The 20,246-nt window shown below is 34.9% G+C and overlaps 1 protein-coding gene across 1 annotated transcript in view; it reads right to left on the minus strand.

Annotated features, from left to right (window-relative positions):
• Fam169a (family with sequence similarity 169 member A) overlaps positions 1–13,542 on the minus strand; it is a 46,771-nt gene extending 33,229 nt beyond the window's left edge. Inside the window, exons 1-4 of the mRNA XM_027927642.3 lie at positions 13,411–13,542; positions 11,323–11,422; positions 10,917–11,002; positions 7,092–7,263 (exon numbers count right to left, since the gene is read on the minus strand). Of these exons, the coding sequence (XP_027783443.2) occupies positions 7,092–7,263; positions 10,917–11,002; positions 11,323–11,422; positions 13,411–13,542 (490 nt within the window). The remainder of the gene's footprint in view (positions 1–7,091; positions 7,264–10,916; positions 11,003–11,322; positions 11,423–13,410) is intronic.
• Positions 13,543–20,246: the final 6,704 nt, after the last annotated feature.

Raw genomic sequence — 20,246 nt, forward strand, 5'->3', positions numbered from 1 at the left:
AGGTGGAACCAGAGGGACCCTTTAAGAGGTGATCAGGGCTCTATCCTCATGAATGGATTAATGGGTTGAGAGTTGCGTCTGCTTAAAAAACAAACAAAAAAGCCAGTCAGGATAAGTCTCTCATGCTCCCTGTTTCTCACCATGTGATGCCTGTGCCACCTTGGGATTATTCCATCACCTGATGTAACCCCTGGAACAGAACTGTGAGCAAAAAAAAAAACATCTTTTCTTTAAAATTTACTCATTCTGCAGTATTGTATTATTATCAACAGAATATGACTAAGATATGTGTCTCAACTCCCAGTTATAAATGCAACTTGGATGGAAACTTTGAATACAAAGTTCTGTCCCTCATGTGAATGAATTTTGAATGGTATCATGCATGAGCTAAAAATATTAACATTGATCTAGAATTCTTTTACTCTTTCTTTGGCATAAGAAACCTTTTTCTGCAATTTTTATCCTTTTGTAAACTATTGTTGCAGACAAATTTTTATTACATAACAAACCCCCAAATGGAAAGATTACAAAGTGTGTGATTTTGCAAGCAGGAGCATTTTCAATTACTTTTCATTAAGTGCCTTCTTTTAACTCTTCAGTGCTATGCCAAAGACAAGTCCAAGACAAATGTTACCTGTGGCTTTAGCATCTATGGTTACTGTGAATACCAGGGAACGTACTGGTTCAGGAAAGGTAGTAATCTAATTTTCCTAAACAGATTTGTTTTCCATTTGTTGCCAAATGTACATTGTATTCATTAAGTTATATACTACTGGTACAAAGGAAAGTAAGAATGAGATTCCTCCCCTTAAATAGACAACTAAAATGACTTTCTAAAAGGTAACCTAAGTCAGGCGTGGGTGGCACACACCTGTAATCCCAGCGAAAGTTAATACCCATGAAAAATACTCAGGAGACCTAGACAGGAGGATCGAGTGTTCAAACCCAGCCTCAGCAACTTGGCGAGGCCATAAGCAACTCAGCAAAACCCTATCTCTAAAAAAAATATTTTAAAAAAGATGTGGATCAGTGGTTAAGTGTCCCTGGGTTCAATCCTGGTACCAAAAGTAAATAAATAAATAAAATTGGAAAAAATATAAAAGATAACCTAAATACAAATTTGTAATATATCTAAACAGAGACAGGAAAACTTACTGTCCCTCAAAACTGTTTAAATAAAATCTTGTAGGCATCTGGGGAAGATATGAAGTCAGAGAACAAGTGTTTGGTCTAGCTTCCTGAAGACTTTACTAATATTTTGCAGTGGAATGTTTTTAATCATGAATGAATCCTTGTAAAAATTATTATCTTAAAAATACATTAAGCCGAAGGCAGTGGCGCATGCCTGTAATCCCAGGGACTCAGGAGGTGAGACAGAAGGATCTTGAGTTCAAAGTCAGCCTCAGGAAATAGTGAGGCATTAATAAGCAACTCAGTGAGACCTTGTCTCTAAATAAAATACAAAATAAGGCTGGGGATGTGGCTCACTGGTCGAGTGTCCCTGAGTTCAATCCCTGCAACGGTACCCCCGCCCCCCCCAAAAAAGTTACAAGCTTAAATTAGTCTGCAGTTTTGTTTTTTGTTTTGTTTTCTACATTTCAAGTCAATCACAGATTTTGACTTGAAATGTAGAAAATATGTTTTGTTGCTCTTCATTTGAAAGCAATATTTTTCTTAATGTTAGGGGGGTGTCTGTCCTTTTAAAAGGATCCTCTATTATAAGAAACATTTTTAAACTTGGAAGATATTACTAATATATTTATCTCTAAAAACAAAAGAGTAAACTTGGTAAACTGCTATTTTTGACCAATCTGCTTGTTGTTTTGTTTAAAAAAAAGAAAGAAATATAATTTTAGTCTGTGAGCCCTACAACTGACTGAAAACAAAACAACCATAATATATTTCAGTGATATAATTACAGGTTACAGTCTACTAATTAAAAATTAAAGTTAATAATAATCCTCACAATGATAAAAAGCTGGTTGGGAATTATGCAATAAAATAGAAATAAAATCAAGCCATAATTTTTTTTTAAATGTGTAATAATAATTCCTTTAACAATATTATTAAGTAAACAAACTTGTCCACCAAACCATAATTTTTTTTTAAACGTGGAATAATAATTCTTTTAATAGAATTAAGTTTCCAAATATAGACATATAAAATAATATGTCTATCTACAACTAAAAATACTAAAACATATACTAATATTTTTAGTTGTAGATAGACATAATTATTTTATTTATTTACTTATGTGGTGCTGAGGATCAAACCCAGTGCCTCACACATGCTCCCTCACTGAGCCACAACACCAACCTCAAATATATTTATATTTGAAAAAAGAAAGCTAAATATTCATAGATCCACTATATGTAATCATCTTTCTTAGCCTATTTTTCCATATTTATTTTTCTAAATTTCCACTTAAATGTTGATACCAACATTTAAAATAGAGATACACTATTTTCCTTCTGAATCCTCAAAAGAAGGATATAAAATTTTCTAACTTAAGAAATAGCCTCTGGGGCTGGGGTTGTGGCTCAGTGGTAGAGTGGTTGCCTAGCACACGTGAGGTCCTGGGTTCGATCCTCAGCATCACATAAAAATGAAGTAAAGATATTGTGTTCACCTACAATTAAAAATAAATAAATAAAATAAATATTTTTTAAAAAAAGAAATAGCCTCTGTAGCCAGGTGTGGTGGCACACAACTATAATCCCAGCAATTTGAGAGGCTAAAGCAGGAGGCTGAAATTCAAAGCCAGCCTCAGCAACTTAGCGAGGCCCTAAGTAACTAAGCAAGATCCTGTCTCAAAATAAAAAATAAAAATAGGGGCTGGGGATGTGACTCAGTGGTTAAGTGCCCCTGGCTCAATCCCTGGTACCAAATAAAGAAAAATAGTTTAACTTCTCTTATTCTCTTGAGCAATTCTTACTCTTTCTAGTTAATTCTAAATTAAATTCTGGTTGCTCCTTAGGTACATTATTTTATAAATAGATGACTTCCAAAAATTTGGAATTGTACCTTAAAAAATATAGTACTTACAGATATACAATGGAATCATACTTTAAAAACTAAAACAAGAGACTGACAAAATTATTATTTATGAACAAAAATGTCAAACTGTGAAACATCAAGAAATTAAGACCATTTACATAGTGGCAACATCTATGCCCTGAAATATTATTGCTAATATCATTACCTATTAAATATAAGGTCTATGCATATAGCTAGACTGGTGTTAGTGGGAAAATAAGGTTTCTAAGAATTTAGGATTTTAAAATATAATGTAAGTTTTAATATGATAAATTGCAAATATGCTTACTTTGATAACACATGGTTTAAAATTAAACTTTCAAAGTAAGATTACTAAACTTCATGAAGAAACCCCTATAAACACCTATTCTAAGACAAAAGAAATCAGCGGTGTTGGATTTAACACTGAAATAAATGCCCGCCTGTTTTGAATTTGCTCTGGAAACTGGAAGGTAAGGAAACAGAACATGTGCTTTTAAAAAATTCACAATCATTAAGATGATGATGGGAGTCTATGGCACTGTAGCTTTTACATCACAGTAACTTTATTCAGAGCACTCTAAAGGGCACACGAGAGACCCTGCAGTAAAACCAGAGTAAACTACATATTAAAATCTATTGCTGATAACCAGAAAGAAAGAGGAATTGGTCCTTTTAGAATTTCCAAAGACACACTGTCAGCCATTAAGAAAGAAAATGAAGATGGTCTGATGATTAATCTCTGAGGAGAAAGCACTATGAGTATTCTAATACCATGGTAAATGCTGGAGCAACTTGGTATGTATTGGGCCCTTTGAAAAAAGGTAAAAGCACAATATTATAAAAATTAAATAATTTCATTTACCAAGATAAGAACCCCTCCCACAAGATAGCATGAGAAGAGAAAAAGAATTCCTTTGTGATGTGGATGTATGCTATAGTGCAGCTATGAAAGAAATTAATTCCCAAGTGCCTAGTCCAGAGCTCGATAAATACCTTTTATTGCTATTCATGATCTGTTGTTAGAGGCTTAAAAACAAGACAAGCATAATCAAAACCAAACTTAACAGAGGGCACTGATAACTATAGACGCTGTGAAGATGTGATCTATCCCAATAAGTAATAATGACAGATACAGAAAGAAAACAAATACTATCCAAGTGGTCTGTAAGGGCTGTGCCAATGGACATAGAAGATTATGTAAAGTACATGAAAAACTGCTGCTTATTATTAGGCTTAATAATTAACTTAGCCATGGAAATGTTACTCAAAAAACAATGTATATATCCCAGTTTGACACAGACTGGGTTCCCACTACAGACCTATTTTACTTCTTTAATGTCTGGGAATCTAGACTTTGGTCAGTCTACATATAGGAAGTAAAACCAAGAGAATGCCCTAACTTCTGAGTTTTAACTACTGAGAATAAAATATAAGAAAATGAAATGAGTTAAAGAAAGCACTTGACTCTAAATGTTAATCTGAGTAGGTGAAAAGCTTTAAGGCTGTTCTCATAACTTTGCCCACTGAGAAGTAACCTTCACCCTAGAATGGCCTCACAGTCAAGCCCTGGAGCTTAGATGATGAAACACTCTTCATTTCCTTTTTTTTTTTTTTTTGGGGGGGGGGGGGGGGGCGCGGGGGGGCACAGGTAACCAGGGATTGCACTCAGGAGCACTCAGCCACTGAGCCACATCGCCAGCCTTATTTTGTATTTTATTTAGAGACACAGTCTCACTGAGTTGCTTAGCACCTTGCTTTTGCTGGGATTGGCTTTTGAACTTGAGATCCTCCTGTCTCAGCCTCCTGAAGCTGGGATTATAGGCGTGCACCACCATGCCCAGCTCTTCATTTATTCTTGATGAGCCTTCTCTTCACAAGACTACAGGAAATAACTCACCCTTTCCCAACACAGTCTTTCAACTTTAAGGTCTGAACTATATTTCTTTTAAATTCAGCTTTTTCATTTAAAGGCAGCCCTGAGTCCATGGATTTCTGCCCATAGATATTCCAACTTCTAACTGCAGATTCAAAGAACTTCAGAGCCTGGTCAATCCAGATATCTTAAAGGATAAAACTGAAAGGCAAATAGACTATAACAACTTACAAAATAGCAGCAATACAACTAAACCCAAAATCTATTGGAAACTAATCAAGTGTTCTACATGTTAAATCTTGATTTTTATAAAAAGACAATTTCTTAACCAATGATCCACATCTTTTTTTATATTTTATTAGAGACAGGGTTTTGTTGAGTTGCTTATGGCCTTGCTAAGTTGCGGACACTGGGTTTGAACACTCGATCCCCCGTCTCGGCCTCCTGAGTCACTGGGATTACAGGCATGTGCCACCACGCCTGACTTAGGTTATCTTTTAGAAAGTCATTTTAGTTGTCTATTTAAGGAGGGGAATCTCGTTGTTACTTTCCTTTGTACCAGTAGTATATGACTTAATGAATACAATGTACATTTGGCAACAAATAGAAAACAAATCAGTCTTAGGAAAATGATTCAAAGACTAATACAAGCATACCTAATTCTATTGTTACCTGGTCCAGAGAGACAAAACTAAGAATATAAGGCAATTGGAAGAAAGCATGGAAAATGCTTGGAAGCTCCAGGATATAAAATGGAGTAAACTATCATAACATGGAACAGAAGTCAGATCCCAAAAGAGAAGGAGCCCAATATTCACATGAAACAAAGAGAAACACACTTCTGGAGTCAAATACTGATCAGAAATACTAGTTAATTGTGTGTTTTGCATAGAAAGCAAGTTCTCAATAAAAAAGGGTATAAACTAATCTGTGTTCCAAATGTCTATTAGCTGATTTCAGGTAGGAAACTCCTAGAGCCACTATTAGGGGCAAAGGAGGAAAAAAAAAAAAAAAAACCTCCAATTCCCATAGGAATTACCTCACATAAAATAAAACATAAAGCAATTAAATGACACCTCAACTCTAACTATTAAAACATTTAAACCGATGCCTTTTATCCAAAAGAGCACTATACTTCCATTCAACATTCTTGTTTCCTCGTGCATACTCAATATTATTTTGAAGTTCCACAAATCCTTGGTTTTATTTCAAAGGTACACAAGAATAATATAACATATAAAAGAGACTCAAAGTATTTACTATAAAGCAAAGAACATTTAAAATTATAATCACAATAGTTTATTATTGGAAAAAAGTGGCCTTGCTTTAAATGTTAACTCTAGTCACACATGTGTAGTGATTATGGGATTAAGGTATTAGTCACAACTGTCCTTCAACTCAGCAGTTAATTCAGTATGATCTTTAGACTGGATCTGACCAGAAGAGCTCTATTTGGAATATTGGTAATGAAAAAAAGAAAGAAACTAACAACTGATCTCTGCAAACAGTCTTTTGATCAAGGTGCAGACAGAACAAGGCAGACTGGGTGACTTGGAGGTAAGAAAGCATGGGTGTACATGCACATAGAGGAAACAGACTCAACCTTCCTGCTCAGGGGCTGGAGGGAACTGAATGAACAAGTGTGAAGCCACACTAGGCTTTCAATAGCAGGGAAGAGCTGGGTTTTAGGAGACTGACAACTTTGAAGCTGTTTATATCCTCTATATATTTTAAAACCCTATGTTTCTCTTGACAATTAGGGTGTTCAGTAATATGTCAGACTGAATGAATCATTCTAAGCAGAAATGAACAATGCATTTAGTTAGGTCCCAGGGGTTTTAGAAGGAGCCAGTAATAGTCACAGCAGCAGAAATCAAAGTAAAAAACCACCTGTGAAAGAAAGGAAGTGCAAGGGTAAGAAAGAAAAATTTGAGGCTCAACTACACCCCTTTCTCTGTGTATGTGGAAAAACTGTCCCTCCTTTACCAAATGTTTATTTTTATTTATTTATTTTTCCAAAAGACTTTCCCAATAACTTTCACTTTCATGGGATAGTAGAATCAAAGCACTCCCAAGAAATAAATACTAAATAAAATCACCTCAATTCACACTGTAGAAACTAATTTAACAGTACTGACACAGTAGGGTTCTAAAATGGAGATTTCCATTATATACATTTAAATAACTTATAAAGACTCACCTGTAGGCTTAACTGAATAAAACCCAATGGCCTCTCCTTTCTTCCACAGAATCTTAGCATAATCAGTACTGCTATGACACAGGAATGGGATCTCATTTCTCTCCATTTCCTGTTTTCTATAAATAATTCGATTCAGAACATATAGAACCACTCTCTCCCCAAGAGTGCTCACCTACAAAGAAAGTCAAACAGCAGGCACAGCAGTTACAATATGCAGCCATTAGTACGGCTAGTCACCTTGCTCCTGCTCCCACATCTCACACTGGTATCCAGAGCACCTCAAATACATTTAAAATAATTTATAAAACATTTTATATCACAGAGATGAGACAATCTATTTTCATAAACACATTTTATGCATGGAATACAGCCTCTTAGCAAATTCTAAAACAGGCAAAACAGGTTCCCAACACACCAAACACCCAGCATCTCTTTCAGGGCTCAGTGTTGTCTTTATGCTTCCAGCCACGCAGATCCACGGTCTCCCAGCCCTAACTGCAGCCCCCTCCCCCAATATATCCTGCTTCAACCCTTTTACCCCATTCCATCCTCCACATAAAATGAGGAAAAAGGGAAAAAAAAGGGGGGGGGAGTGTTATTCCCTAAAGATTTTAAGAACAATTACCTCATTTGATGAAGGAAGCCATAATTAAGCCCTTGGGAAAGACATCTGTCCCACCTTTTCCAGGTGAATGTTCATTTAACAGTTCTTCTTACTGTAACTGTAAGAATATTCCATACCACTCCCCATGTCCCTCTCCTAGACCAGATGAGTGAGGACATTAACACCAAAAACGTCCAGTGAAACATTCTTGGGGCAAAGACAGAATGGAAACAGCCTCACCTCATACACACAGGACCACATGGTCACAGGTATCCCAATAATACCAACAACCTTCTAACATAAAGGAGTCAGTTTCTCACCACCCCTCATAGAACTTCATGCTAAAAACAAAAGAGTTCTCTACATAAAGTCTATTTTCCCTTAAGTCTCCTTAAATAAGAACAAGTTCATCCTCTGATTAGTCAATTGAAGAGAAGAAAGGATTAACCATATACACACACTACTTTCAAAAATATCCCTGGCAGGAGAGCTCCCATAACAAACAACAAGAAATGACAGCATTGACTAACACTAACATAGTCAGCAACCTGTTCTTTCCTTGCCCAGCTCTGATCAAAATTCTTTCCCATACTAAGCTGAAATCTAGCTCCCAAAGACTATACTTTGTTATTCTGCAGCCATACAGACCACCAATATTTAAAGATGGCCATGATATTCCCCTAAATTTCACACCAAAACTACGCAATGGAACAACTAAAGGAAAAAGCTAATCTAATACAATGTGTGGTACTTCTGCCATTCTAGTCCTCTCTTGGAAGTGCTCCATATCCCTAAATCTCTCTTCATGTTTGGCACACAGGAACTGTAGAAATAAATACTGAAGATGCCAATGAGGCAATAGGATTTAAGGTTTCTGCTAGCTTCATTTTACTAATTAACTAAAGCCAAAGTCTTTTTCACATGAGCTGCTGTTTCAATCTGGTATTCATGGTGTGTATATATAGCTTATTTTTTTAAAACTAAAGTATTTCTTTACATATTTTCATGTTTAATTTCATCATGTTAGCTCCTTCTCTGTGTTTCTTAATGCTACCTTTCAAAGGTTAGATCCCCTATCAGGTGCTGTGACAGGCAGAATTGATAAGTATGCCACCTATGTCTTCCTCCCAGCAATGGTGACCAGGAGAGAAAAAGGGACAAACTTTTGCAGTATGTAACCGAAGACTTCCTTTTCATATAAATGAGCACTTAGTTTTAGGAACAGAGTTATGATCTTTATTATCCCATTTAATTTTACCACAATATATGAGACAGAGGGAAATGAGGTTCCTAGTTTTCAAGTAAAGCCATTTACTTGAGGTCATGAGTTCATTAAAAACAACGATTATGCCCTCCTGTGACTTTACCAACCTATTTTTCCAAAGTGGTCAGGATTTGGCAACAGCAGCAGTGCTACTTCACTCATGTTCCTACTTTCTCAAAAGATAATGCTGTCATAAAGTAATTAGGTTAGAGGAAACCTACTGTAGGAATCCAATTCATACCTGAAGGTTTCATAGTTTCTTTACTTGTGTAGGAGAGGCTACATGGTCTGCGTAAGATTTCCCCTTCTCCAGCCTTTAACATTCCTGTATAATATGTCAAACTTCAGTCAAGTTTTTATACACCTTTCTTAACATGTACATTTCCTCTATCTATCAGGGCTATTCCTGAGAAGAAATTATTCTCCTCTATTACTATCTACTCCTTCCATCTGATGGCTTTATGCAGGTTATGAATTCCCTCCTTCCCTTCATTTTTGGTTCAAAGTTCTTTATCAGACTGGCAGATGCCCAGGTATACACATTCTCCCAGCTTTTGTGAGAGGTGCCTATTGCACTGAAATTTCAAGGCAAATTCAAAAATTAATATCCAAAAGGATAAATGCTGACTGTATTATACTCCTCCTACAATCACAAGCGTGATCACTTTCAAAGCTGTAATCTCAAGCCAGATGCAGCGGTGCATGTCTATGATCCCAGCTAAGCAGGATGCCAAGGCAGGAGGGTCACAAGTTCAAGGCTAGCCCAGGCAACTTCGAAAGACCTTATCTCAAAATTCTAAATAAATAAATAAAAAGGGCTGGGAATGTAGTAAAGTAGTACTGTACCCCTGGGTTCAATCCCCAATATTGAAAAGAAAAAAAAAACAACTTTTAAACCCAAAAGGAAGAAATGAGAACACCTCAGTAACCTGCAAGATTCTTGCTTTCTTTTCCCAGATTTTGAAGTTTCTTGACATGCTTTCATGCTTTCCTTGTTTCTTCTGAATAGTCCAATGATCCCACAAAAGTAAACAGAAACAGCTGACACCTTCCAGATTTGACAAGTTTTTAGACACTTGGCCTATCCTAAAAACCTTCTAAAGGATGAATTATCAGGATACATATTTGTATATGTTAACTTCATTCCTCTCAGCAAAACTCTCTTCCTCTTAGGCATAATTAACAAGGATCTCTGTACCTATTATTGAATAGTAGTGCTTACCTATAAAGTCAGTATTCTCCTTAAGTAAGAAGGGTCTGATGTACCTTAGCCAGTGAAGGGGCCTATTCTCTTTCATTGTAAATGGCACTCTTCCAGCCACCAAACATGTCTACAATCTTTGACCTTGATTCCTCAAATATTTTACAACTGGTGTCTGTGGACTTTCCCCTCCTGCCCTAGTTATCTTCTAAAAACCATAGTACCTGAAATGTCTCTTAAATCTTTTCAACACCAGCATGCAAGCCAGGGTTCCTTCTGTAACAAACACTGCAGTGGATGGCTTCTGGCTGGCCTATACTCCACACCCCACAGAGGCTTTTGAAGCTTGTTCTCACCAGAGCCTGGTTACTCCACTGTTCAGAACCCGAAACAGGTCACTAGAGGAGGCCCAACTAATAGAACAAGTTTCCTGGTCAGTGTCTCCTAGAGGCAGAGAAGTTAAGTAACCACACGAAAAGAATTAGGCTTTCCTCTTCCAAATAAGAAAATCAGAAGCTAAAGTGGATAAAGAATGCCACAGCTCAACTAACCCACAGGTATTCAGTCTCCCTAACCCAATTCACAGAAATTTTCAGAATCACATAAAATAGAAGAAACCCAACCTGAGTGCTGGTTTGATCATAAAATAAAACTCTAAGGTCTTAATATAACCAGATTATATTAAAATGGGAAAGAGTTCCATAACTTCAAAAACAAGCACTGTTTATAGAAAATATTGATTTACAGGATCATTACCTGCTTAAGACCCTCTCTAGAAGGGAGAGATGTTTTCACAATATCATCAATAGCCCACCACTGATCAGCAAGGTAAAGTGCCACAGCTAAAACAGAATAAACAATCATGAACATTTAAATTTTAAGTGTTAAAGTCTATAATATTATTATCTGATAAGGTTTATACTCTTAAATAGACCCATACATTCTACTTTATAACATAATACAGTCGAATTTATGCCATTTATTTTATTTCATCCATTAAACACTTATTTAATTATAAGAAATTAAGAGTTACATTTTTCTAAAATTAAAATTTGAAACAAGTTTTCAAAAACAAATTCCTTCATGACACTATCATATTTATAAATTTCTAATAGTTTGTTGAAAAACTCCTCGATTTACAAAAATGAAGCAAAAGAGTGACCTGTGAGTGAATCTTCAGGTGCAAAAAGAGCAAGAATTTTCTGGGTCTGATTTCCACCATAAAGAGGTACAAAGCCTACGTTTGACAGGCTAATAGGTATCTGAAATGACAATTGAGAGAAGATTAGTGAAGAGTTTGTTAACCAATGTAATTCCACAAGATGCACAACCAGAAAAATGGGAAGTTGTATTCCATGTATGTATAACTCATTAAAATATCTTTTACTGTCATGTATAACTGAAAAGAATTTTTTTTAAAGTCTGTTAGGAAAATACATGACAAAAACACCAAAGTGTTTATCAAAGTATCAAACTTTTCTTATATTAATTTTAATTATATAATTTCATTTGACAGAAGACAATATTCCTAGTCTCTTATTTTTTTTAACATTATTTTTTTAGTTTTAAGTGGACACAATATCTTTATTTTACATTTATGTAGTGCTGAGGATCGAACCCAGTGCCTCATGCATGCTAGGCGAGCGCTCTACCACTGGGTCACAGTCCCAGCCCCTCCTAGTTTCTTATTTAAAAAAAAAAAGTAAAATCAATAGCTTTTGAAAGAATTATATTGTCTTGGGGGAATAAAAACAAATATTTCAATAAATATTACTAGGCTCTAGTCATATCACTGAATAAAAACAAAAGCCATATACAACAGGCCCCCAAAAGTCACTGAAAATCAAGATAATTAAATAAAGATAATTTATTATCTTTATTTAAAATAGACTACATCAGGGGGATACATTTCATTTTCTAGTAAAATAAACCAGTTTGGTAATTCATTTTTCAGCAAGTTACATATAATTACATTTTTTCTGTTTGCATTAATCTAACACTAATTCTTCACTTAAAGTCAATATCTCAATGTTGATCATTATGATGGTAGGGAAGAATTACAAATCCTTTAAATCAACATTATTTCCAGAAGGAAAAACTGGGGTGCAGAGATTAAAGGAATCTGCTTACCTCAGTTCACAATGGAATTCAAATGATTCAAAGTCTAATGATCTTTGTGTCATAATGTACCATGGCTTACTGACAAGAAAATCTGATTTTACTATTTTTCAAAAGAGGAAGAAAAGATTCATTACACAATAATGTAATGTAGTATTTTCCTGATTTTTTTTTTTTCAGTCTTCTTTTGTTTTATTGTACTGGGAATTTTATCTACAACTTTGAGACAGGGTCTCTCACTCTTCTACTAATGCTGGCCTTGGACTTGTGATCTCTTGCCTCAGCCTCCTTATTCACTAGAATTACAGGTATTTATCACCACTGCTGACTTTGCTGATTCTTTTAATTATAAACAAATGTCTAAACTCACAAATTCTAAATCTAAAGTAAATTTAATTGAGTCAGCTCCAATATGATAACCAGTCTAAGCAAAATTGATAAACTTCTTACAATTGATTTTAAAGATCAAAAGAAAAACATTAAGCAATAACCTGTGAAAACCTGAGGATTTTGTCTTTTAAAAACTGATCATAGCCAGGCACAGTGGCGCATACCTGTAATCCCAATGGCTAGGGAGGCTGAGGCAGGAGGATCCCAAGTTAAAGCCAGCCTCGTCAACTTAATGAGGCACTAAGCAACTCAGCAAGACCCTGTCACTAAATAAAACATAAAAAAAGGGCTGGGGTTCTGGCTCAGTGGTTAAGCACCCAAAGATTTAATCCCCGGTACCAAAAAAACTGATCATCACTGGACTTGAGTAGTGTATACCTGTAATCCCAGCAATTTAGGAGGGCTAAGGTGGAAGAATCCCAAGTTTGAGGCAAGCCTCAGGAACTAAGTGAGGCTTTAAACAACTTAGCAACACCCTGTTTCAAAATAAAATATAAAAAGGCTGGAGATGTAGCTCAGTGGCTGGGCACTCCTGGGTTCAGTGTCTAGTATCAAAGGAAAAAAAAAAAAAAGCCAAAATTGATCATGATGCTCTATTAATCAACCAATATTAATACATTTTACTGGACAAAACTGAATGGTTAAAACTCTTAAATGATCTTTTTAAAAAGGATATTGAGTTCATGTAAAAACTGGACTGAAAAGACTGATTTAAAAAAAAAATCACTGCAAAATGCCTTACCGTAATATTGAGAAAAGAAAAATACTCTGGATTTTCAGGGTCCCCACACCTTAAATCTGACATGTAATCTTCAGCAGCATTTTCCAATTCCTCATGACTGCAATTATTCAGTAAATCCACAGGGAATGCCATCCTCTTTAACAAATAACATGGAACAACACATTTCAGAATATAAAATTCGACTTTCCTTTACAAATTCTATTGTAATACTGCCACATTTTATTGTAACAAAACCCTCCTATTTCACTATAACAAGATACACATGACTTAACCATGTATGTCAAAAAGAAAACTTTCTAATGTTATTCCTTTTAACTAAAAGCAGGCAATGAAAGAGAAATTATTGGACACTACCTTAAATGATAAAAATAAATGATTTACACAGGTATAAAACATACAATATGCAGATACACACAAAAATATCCATGTAAATATATCCTCATATACCCCTCAACATAAGTCAATGTAAAAGGACACATGGAAACTTTTTGGAATGATGCAAATGCTCCACAACTAGACTGTGGTGATAGTTACACAACCTACAAACTTACTTTAAAAAACTCACAGCTGGGGTTATAGTTCAGTTATTAGAGCACATGCCTAGCATGTGTGAGGTACTAGGTTCAATTCTTAGCACCACATAAAAATAAAATAAAAATACTGTTTTCATCTACTAAAATATATATTTTTTAAAAAATCAACCCCATAAATGTACTAAAAAATTAATTATATTGTACAGTGCAGTGGATAAATATTGTATGAAAATTATATCTCATAAATATGTGTAAAAACATGCACACACAAAACCAACCTGTTATTCTTTTATTTCATTTTGGAATGTTTTATAGTTTAGTTTTATGAGGAAACACTATAGGCTTTTGCACTACGATAAAGAAAATTATAAATTTAAGAAAAATACAGACCCCCCTGCCACTACAGAACATTATGTAGGTATTGGCCAATGCAACCAGACAAGGGAAAGCAATTAGTACTGATTGATGGAATGGGATAGGGTGGGGCAGCAGGGAAGAAGGAATTATCATTACTATTTGCAAATATACTAAATTGGAAACCATTTGCTAAATTACCTTGATATAAAAACGTAAAGTCAAAATACCCAAATTCAGTCCAGCTGTTAATAAATGTAAATGTCTAAATTTTCCCTTTTAGGGGAAACAAACAAAAAAATTTATGAAATGACTGTGGAAATCCCTATGAAACAAGATTTCTAGCCAAATTTTAAGAAGAGGGAAAAGGAAAACACCAATGAATTTCAAGAGAGAGCAGGAGCATGGCAGAAGCGTGGATAAGGTAAGATGTTACAGTTCGGAAAGGACACAAAATGAAACAGTAGGTCCGTGGTAAAAGAAACTTAAGTGTTAGCCTGGGCAACTCTTTCATATCTGAATCATAAATTCAACATGTGGGGCTGGGGTTGTACCTCAGTCTTGACTGGGTTCAATCCTCAGCACACATAAAACTAAATAAATAAAATAAAGGTATTGTGTCCATCTACAACTAAAAAGAAGGTTAAAAATAAATAAAATAAATTCAATATGTGAAAGCAAACTAAGGAAACACATTATGTTCCAGAGTCAGATCCAGCAATTGACTGAAATTTTAGATGAAAGCATAAACACAGAACAAATGGCCAATAGCAGATAAAAAGAAGCACTGTTTAGGACCCTAGTTAAGAGAATGTTATTATGTGTTTCTCCCCTCTTATAGATGGGATTCCAAATATCAAATATCCAACTGCCTAAATATTTATAACAAAGATCCAAATATCCTAGTAAAATACTGAGGCATTTAATATGCGATATTGACTACATAAAGCACAAGAGGATTAATATTAAAACAATTCACAAGATTCACTTGAATAACACCTACCAAAATAAGGTACATGTTTAAAATTAAAAATTTTACTTAAAATTTTTAAATTTTAAACACATTTAAGATTTTCATTTGCTAAGAGTGATTATAATCTAAAGGGTGAACTGTAAATTAATATTTGCAGACCAAAGTCTAAAAAGCAAAGTTGATTACACCACATAAAAACAATATGGCATGGGCTTGGGTTGTAGCTCAGTGGTAGAGTGCTTGCCTCTCATGCGTAAGGCACTGGGTCCAATCCTCAGCACCACATAAAAATAAATAAAATAAAAATATTGTGTCCATCTACAACTAAATATATATTTAAAAAAAAAATATGGGGGGCTGGGGTTGTGGCTTAGTGGTAGAGTGCTCGACTAGCTTGCATGAGGCACTGGGTTAGATCCTCAGCAACACATAAAAATAAAAAATGAAGATACTGTGTCCACCTAAAACTAAAAAATAAATTTAAAAAAAAAATCAATAACAATATGGCAGCCTAAGCAAGAAATACAAGATGGACCCACTGTAACAAGTGTGCAATCAAGGGGGCTGGGTCTGTAGCTTAGCAGCAGAGCACTTGCCTAGCATATGTGAGGCACGGGTTCCATCCTCAGCACAACATAAAAAATAAATTAATAAACAAAGATTTTTTTAAAAAAAGTGCAATCAAACAAGTTTACATGATTTTTCTCTTTTTCATGTTTTGCTTTAATATTATGGTTCTTAAGAGATTAAATGCTAATGCCACATTTAAAGTTCTAAATATGCATTTCTTTCTTAAATTTTATTAAAAAGGACAAAATTCTATGAAATGGGTAAAATAGGAATTCTGAATAAAGAACTCAATGACATAACTCAAAAATCAGAGAACTTCAGGATACCAAGCAATCTCAGAGGTCTTGGCTTCTCACTAATATGGTGTATGTAAGTCATGTATAGGCCCACCTTCCTAGTTCATGGCAAGGGGAAGACTGGAGACATAGGCTACAGGTCTCCCCAGTCCACTGATCTCTATCCCAGTGCTGCCCAAACTTCGATAATTTCCGTACTACCTCAACCTTTTTCTATTGCCAAGTGCCTATGTCACTATTTAATATTCTTCTTAACCACTTATTTTAATAATCTATACACACATACACATCTCATCATAATGCTGTCTCCCTTGTAGTAAAGTATACATAACAAAATGTATCATTTTAGCCAATTTAAAGTGTTCAATTCATTCACAGAAAGTACATTCACAATGTTTGCAACCACCAAAAGTAAGTGAACTATCCATTTCCAGAACTTTTTTATTACCTCACATAGAAAATCTGTGCTCATTAAACAGTAACTTCCCATTCCTCCCTCTCTTTAGCCTCTGATAACCTGCTTCTATGAATCTGACTATTCTAAGAACCTTTCAAGTGGAATCATACAAAAAGTGAAAAGGACACACTTTTTTCACTTGGCATAACACTTTCAAGGTCCATCTATGTGATACTGTGTATCAGAGTTTCAATTTGCTTTTTTTGGAAACATTGTATGCTCCTTAAATATTAAGACCTATGACAACCAATTTGATATATTATAAACTTTCCTAACTGGCATTAAAAGACCTAATCATAACTTAAATGGTCACTCAAATACCATTTATAAACACCTCCTAAACCACTACATAATGTGAGTAACAGCACACTTTAGAAAACAATGCCCTGTCCCTATGGGGTTGCTCATCACAAGTCAGCTCTCTCCCTCCACTTTCCCACAGGTCAAAAGTAAGTGAACCGTGACTCAAGTGTGAAAACACAACTCATTATCCTTCATTCTTAAATCTTTGTAGATTAATCGTTTATTATATATATTAATATATATTAGTTATTTGCAGATGGATACAATACCTTTGTTTTATTTATTTATATTTTTAATGTGGTGCTGGGGATTGAATCAATGCCATACATGTGCTAGTAGCATTGAGCTATAATCCCAGCCCTAGATTAAGGTTTTAAAGTAGAAAAATAACTTGTTTTTAGATAGAAAAATAACTTATTTCTTGAGTCTGGAATTTAGATACCCTCAATTCTCATACAGAAGAGCACTGGGGGAAAAAACAAAAGTTATGAATACATAAAAACAACCATATCACAGGGCACAGTGGTGCACACCTGTAATCCAGCAATTCGGGAGGCTGAAACAAGAGGATCACAAGCTCAAGGCCAGCCCCAATAGTTTAGCAAGTCCCTAAGCGACACAGATCATTCACTCAAAAAATTTTTAAAGAAACAAGGGTAGGTGTATAGCTCAGTGGCAAAGTACCCCAGGTTCAATCCCTAGTACAAAAAAAAAAAAAAAAATCCGGGCTGGGGATGTGGCTCAAGCAGTAGCGCGCTCGCCTAGCATGTGTGCGGCTCGGGTTCGATCATCAGCACCACATACAAAGATGTTGTGTCCACCGAAAACTAAAAAATAAATATTAAAAAATTCTCTCTCTCTCTTTTTCCCTCTTAAAAAAAAATCCATCCTAAGTTCTTAATACAAAAAAATATTTCCCTAATTTCAAGTCTAAATCCACCCCCACACACACCTACCTCCTACCTTCTAAAATATTTTAGAAGGAAAAAAGGTAAATCTGTCCTTATATCCACCATTATTTTCTTTACCAGTCATTCTCAATGCTAAATTTTATTAAATTTAAAGAAATGTTGAAAGAACTAGAAATGATTATGTATCAGTAGCAACATCAGGAAACATTTACTGAGAATTGTCCATATGCCACGCTTTAAGGAGATTTTTACATTTAACATAACAAAATACTTTGATTAGCTCTATTATATTGATGAAGAAATTCAGCTTTAGAGTTTAAGAAAGTTGACCCATATCATACCACTAGTGAAGCAAGAATATGAACCTAGGTAGTCAGATACATTTTCTAATATAAATATTTTTATTCAATATGCAAAATCAAACATTATTGTATTTTGTTATGGTTATATAAAATTTATTTTTGTAAAATATTCTAATAATTATCTTATTAACAGATCTTCTATTCACATATTACTCGAAAGAACACTAGAACTAGAATTCTGTGACCTTGGTCCTGGGTCTGCTCTGCCACTAACTAGCTTTATGACTGCAGTCAAATTACTTACCCTCCTTACTCTTTAGGCTTCTGTATTCTCATTGGTAAGGTGATGCAACTGGACAGGATTATCCTAAAGACCTTTTCACCTCTTTAGGATAATTGGTTCTTTAAATCTTGGTGAACTTAAGACTATGTAAATTATTAGACTTATGATGGTTTTGCCCTAGTTTAGAGAGGCAAGGGAAGGGTATAAAGTCTAGATCTCTCTCTAGATACCGCTGCCAAGATAAATTCCCAATTCTTCCTCTTTTTGTTGTTTTTAAACTTCTCTTCTAGGTTATGTAACTATAAAGCTGTCAGATCAAATTTTGTCAAGTACTGTATACTCTGCCCCTGAGATAAACCAAAAGGCCTAACTACATTCTACATAGCTGAGAAAGCTTAATATAGCCTTAAGCCACCTAATTCATCAAAAAATTGACACAGAATGGACAACGAAGTGTAAAAAGTGTCCAAATTAATTTATAAATTAAGCAAATGGTATGCTCATTAAATCCTGGTTAACCTGTATAAAAACGTAATAAGCAGACCTCTTATATAAGAACTTGACAGCACCACTAGCACCAGCTGATTGTATCCATCTTTTAATAATTTCACCCCTTTTGCCCAGGAATTATAACTATTTGAAAAAAAAGAATGCTCTAAAAATAACATGAAAAAGAGTTGGGAAATAAATTGCTATTTTTTTAATTTTTTCCTTATTTTTTTGTTGATTACTAGTTGTCAACTGTATTCTAAAAAGAGAAATCTATTTATATGTTCAGTTCTTAAATTCCTGCACAATTCCCTAGGTTATTGTCTGGGATTATTTAAGGGGAGGAACAGATCCAAAACAAACGTGTGAATATTGGAGAGCTGAAAGGATTCTTGGAAAAAATATAATGATCTTGACCAATTCAAGCCGTGATCCTACCTCTAAGGACTATTACTCCACTGTGGGGGACAAGCTAGGTATTCAGGCAACACAATCAGCAACACTCTCAAGCTTTACACAGAAAGCCTGTTTCTGAACCTTTACTATAATTCCTCTCCTTTCCCCCCCTAACATTTTCTTCTATAATGTAGGCCCTACAATATATCAATTCATCTCTTCATCTTACTTACCTCTTATTCATCTAGCCCTCTTGTCAGATAAAAGGCCCCCAATCTCAGGTTCATCCAACCACTCACCTCCACTCTGAGCTGAGGTTGAGTATGACCAAAATGAAGTAACTGAACAGACTGCTACAACTATCCAAATTTCAGGAAGGTCTCAACCTCGTTCAGCAATCTCTTTCTGCTCTCTGTGAAGGGAAAAAGATTTAATTATATATAGCTGAGAACTGTCTATAAGTTTGTAGGTAAAAGATGGGAAAGTTACACAAAGTTCAAAAAAAAAAAAGGTTGCTTCTTTTATTCAAGTAGGAAGCAAAACCATCTTTTGAAGTAATAATCACTAATCCAATAGTGGACTATGTGTCAGACTCTAAACATTTGATATGAATTCCTTGATATAATTTTTATTGCAATTCCATGAGGTGGGTAATTTAATTATTTTCGCTTGTCAGACAAGGAAACTAAGACACAAAGCAGTTGAATAACTTGTACAAAACTAGTAAGCAGTGGAGCTAGTATTTAACTCCAATATCTATTCTGTTGATACAATGGTACAACTAAAAGCATAGCTTTTTAGGAGCCCTAGGATGGCTAAAGATTGCTTAATATTTCTCAAAGGGCATTTGCAGGTGATTTTTCTAAATAAAGCTTTAATTCTCTCTTCGTGTCCAGATAAACACTTTAAGATAAGAAACCATTTAAATATATATGTACTGAGCATTTGATGTTATAGAGCTTCAAAAAC

Source organism: Marmota flaviventris, chromosome 5, assembly GCF_047511675.1.
Source record: "Marmota flaviventris isolate mMarFla1 chromosome 5, mMarFla1.hap1, whole genome shotgun sequence".
Lineage (NCBI taxonomy): Eukaryota > Metazoa > Chordata > Mammalia > Rodentia > Sciuridae > Marmota > Marmota flaviventris.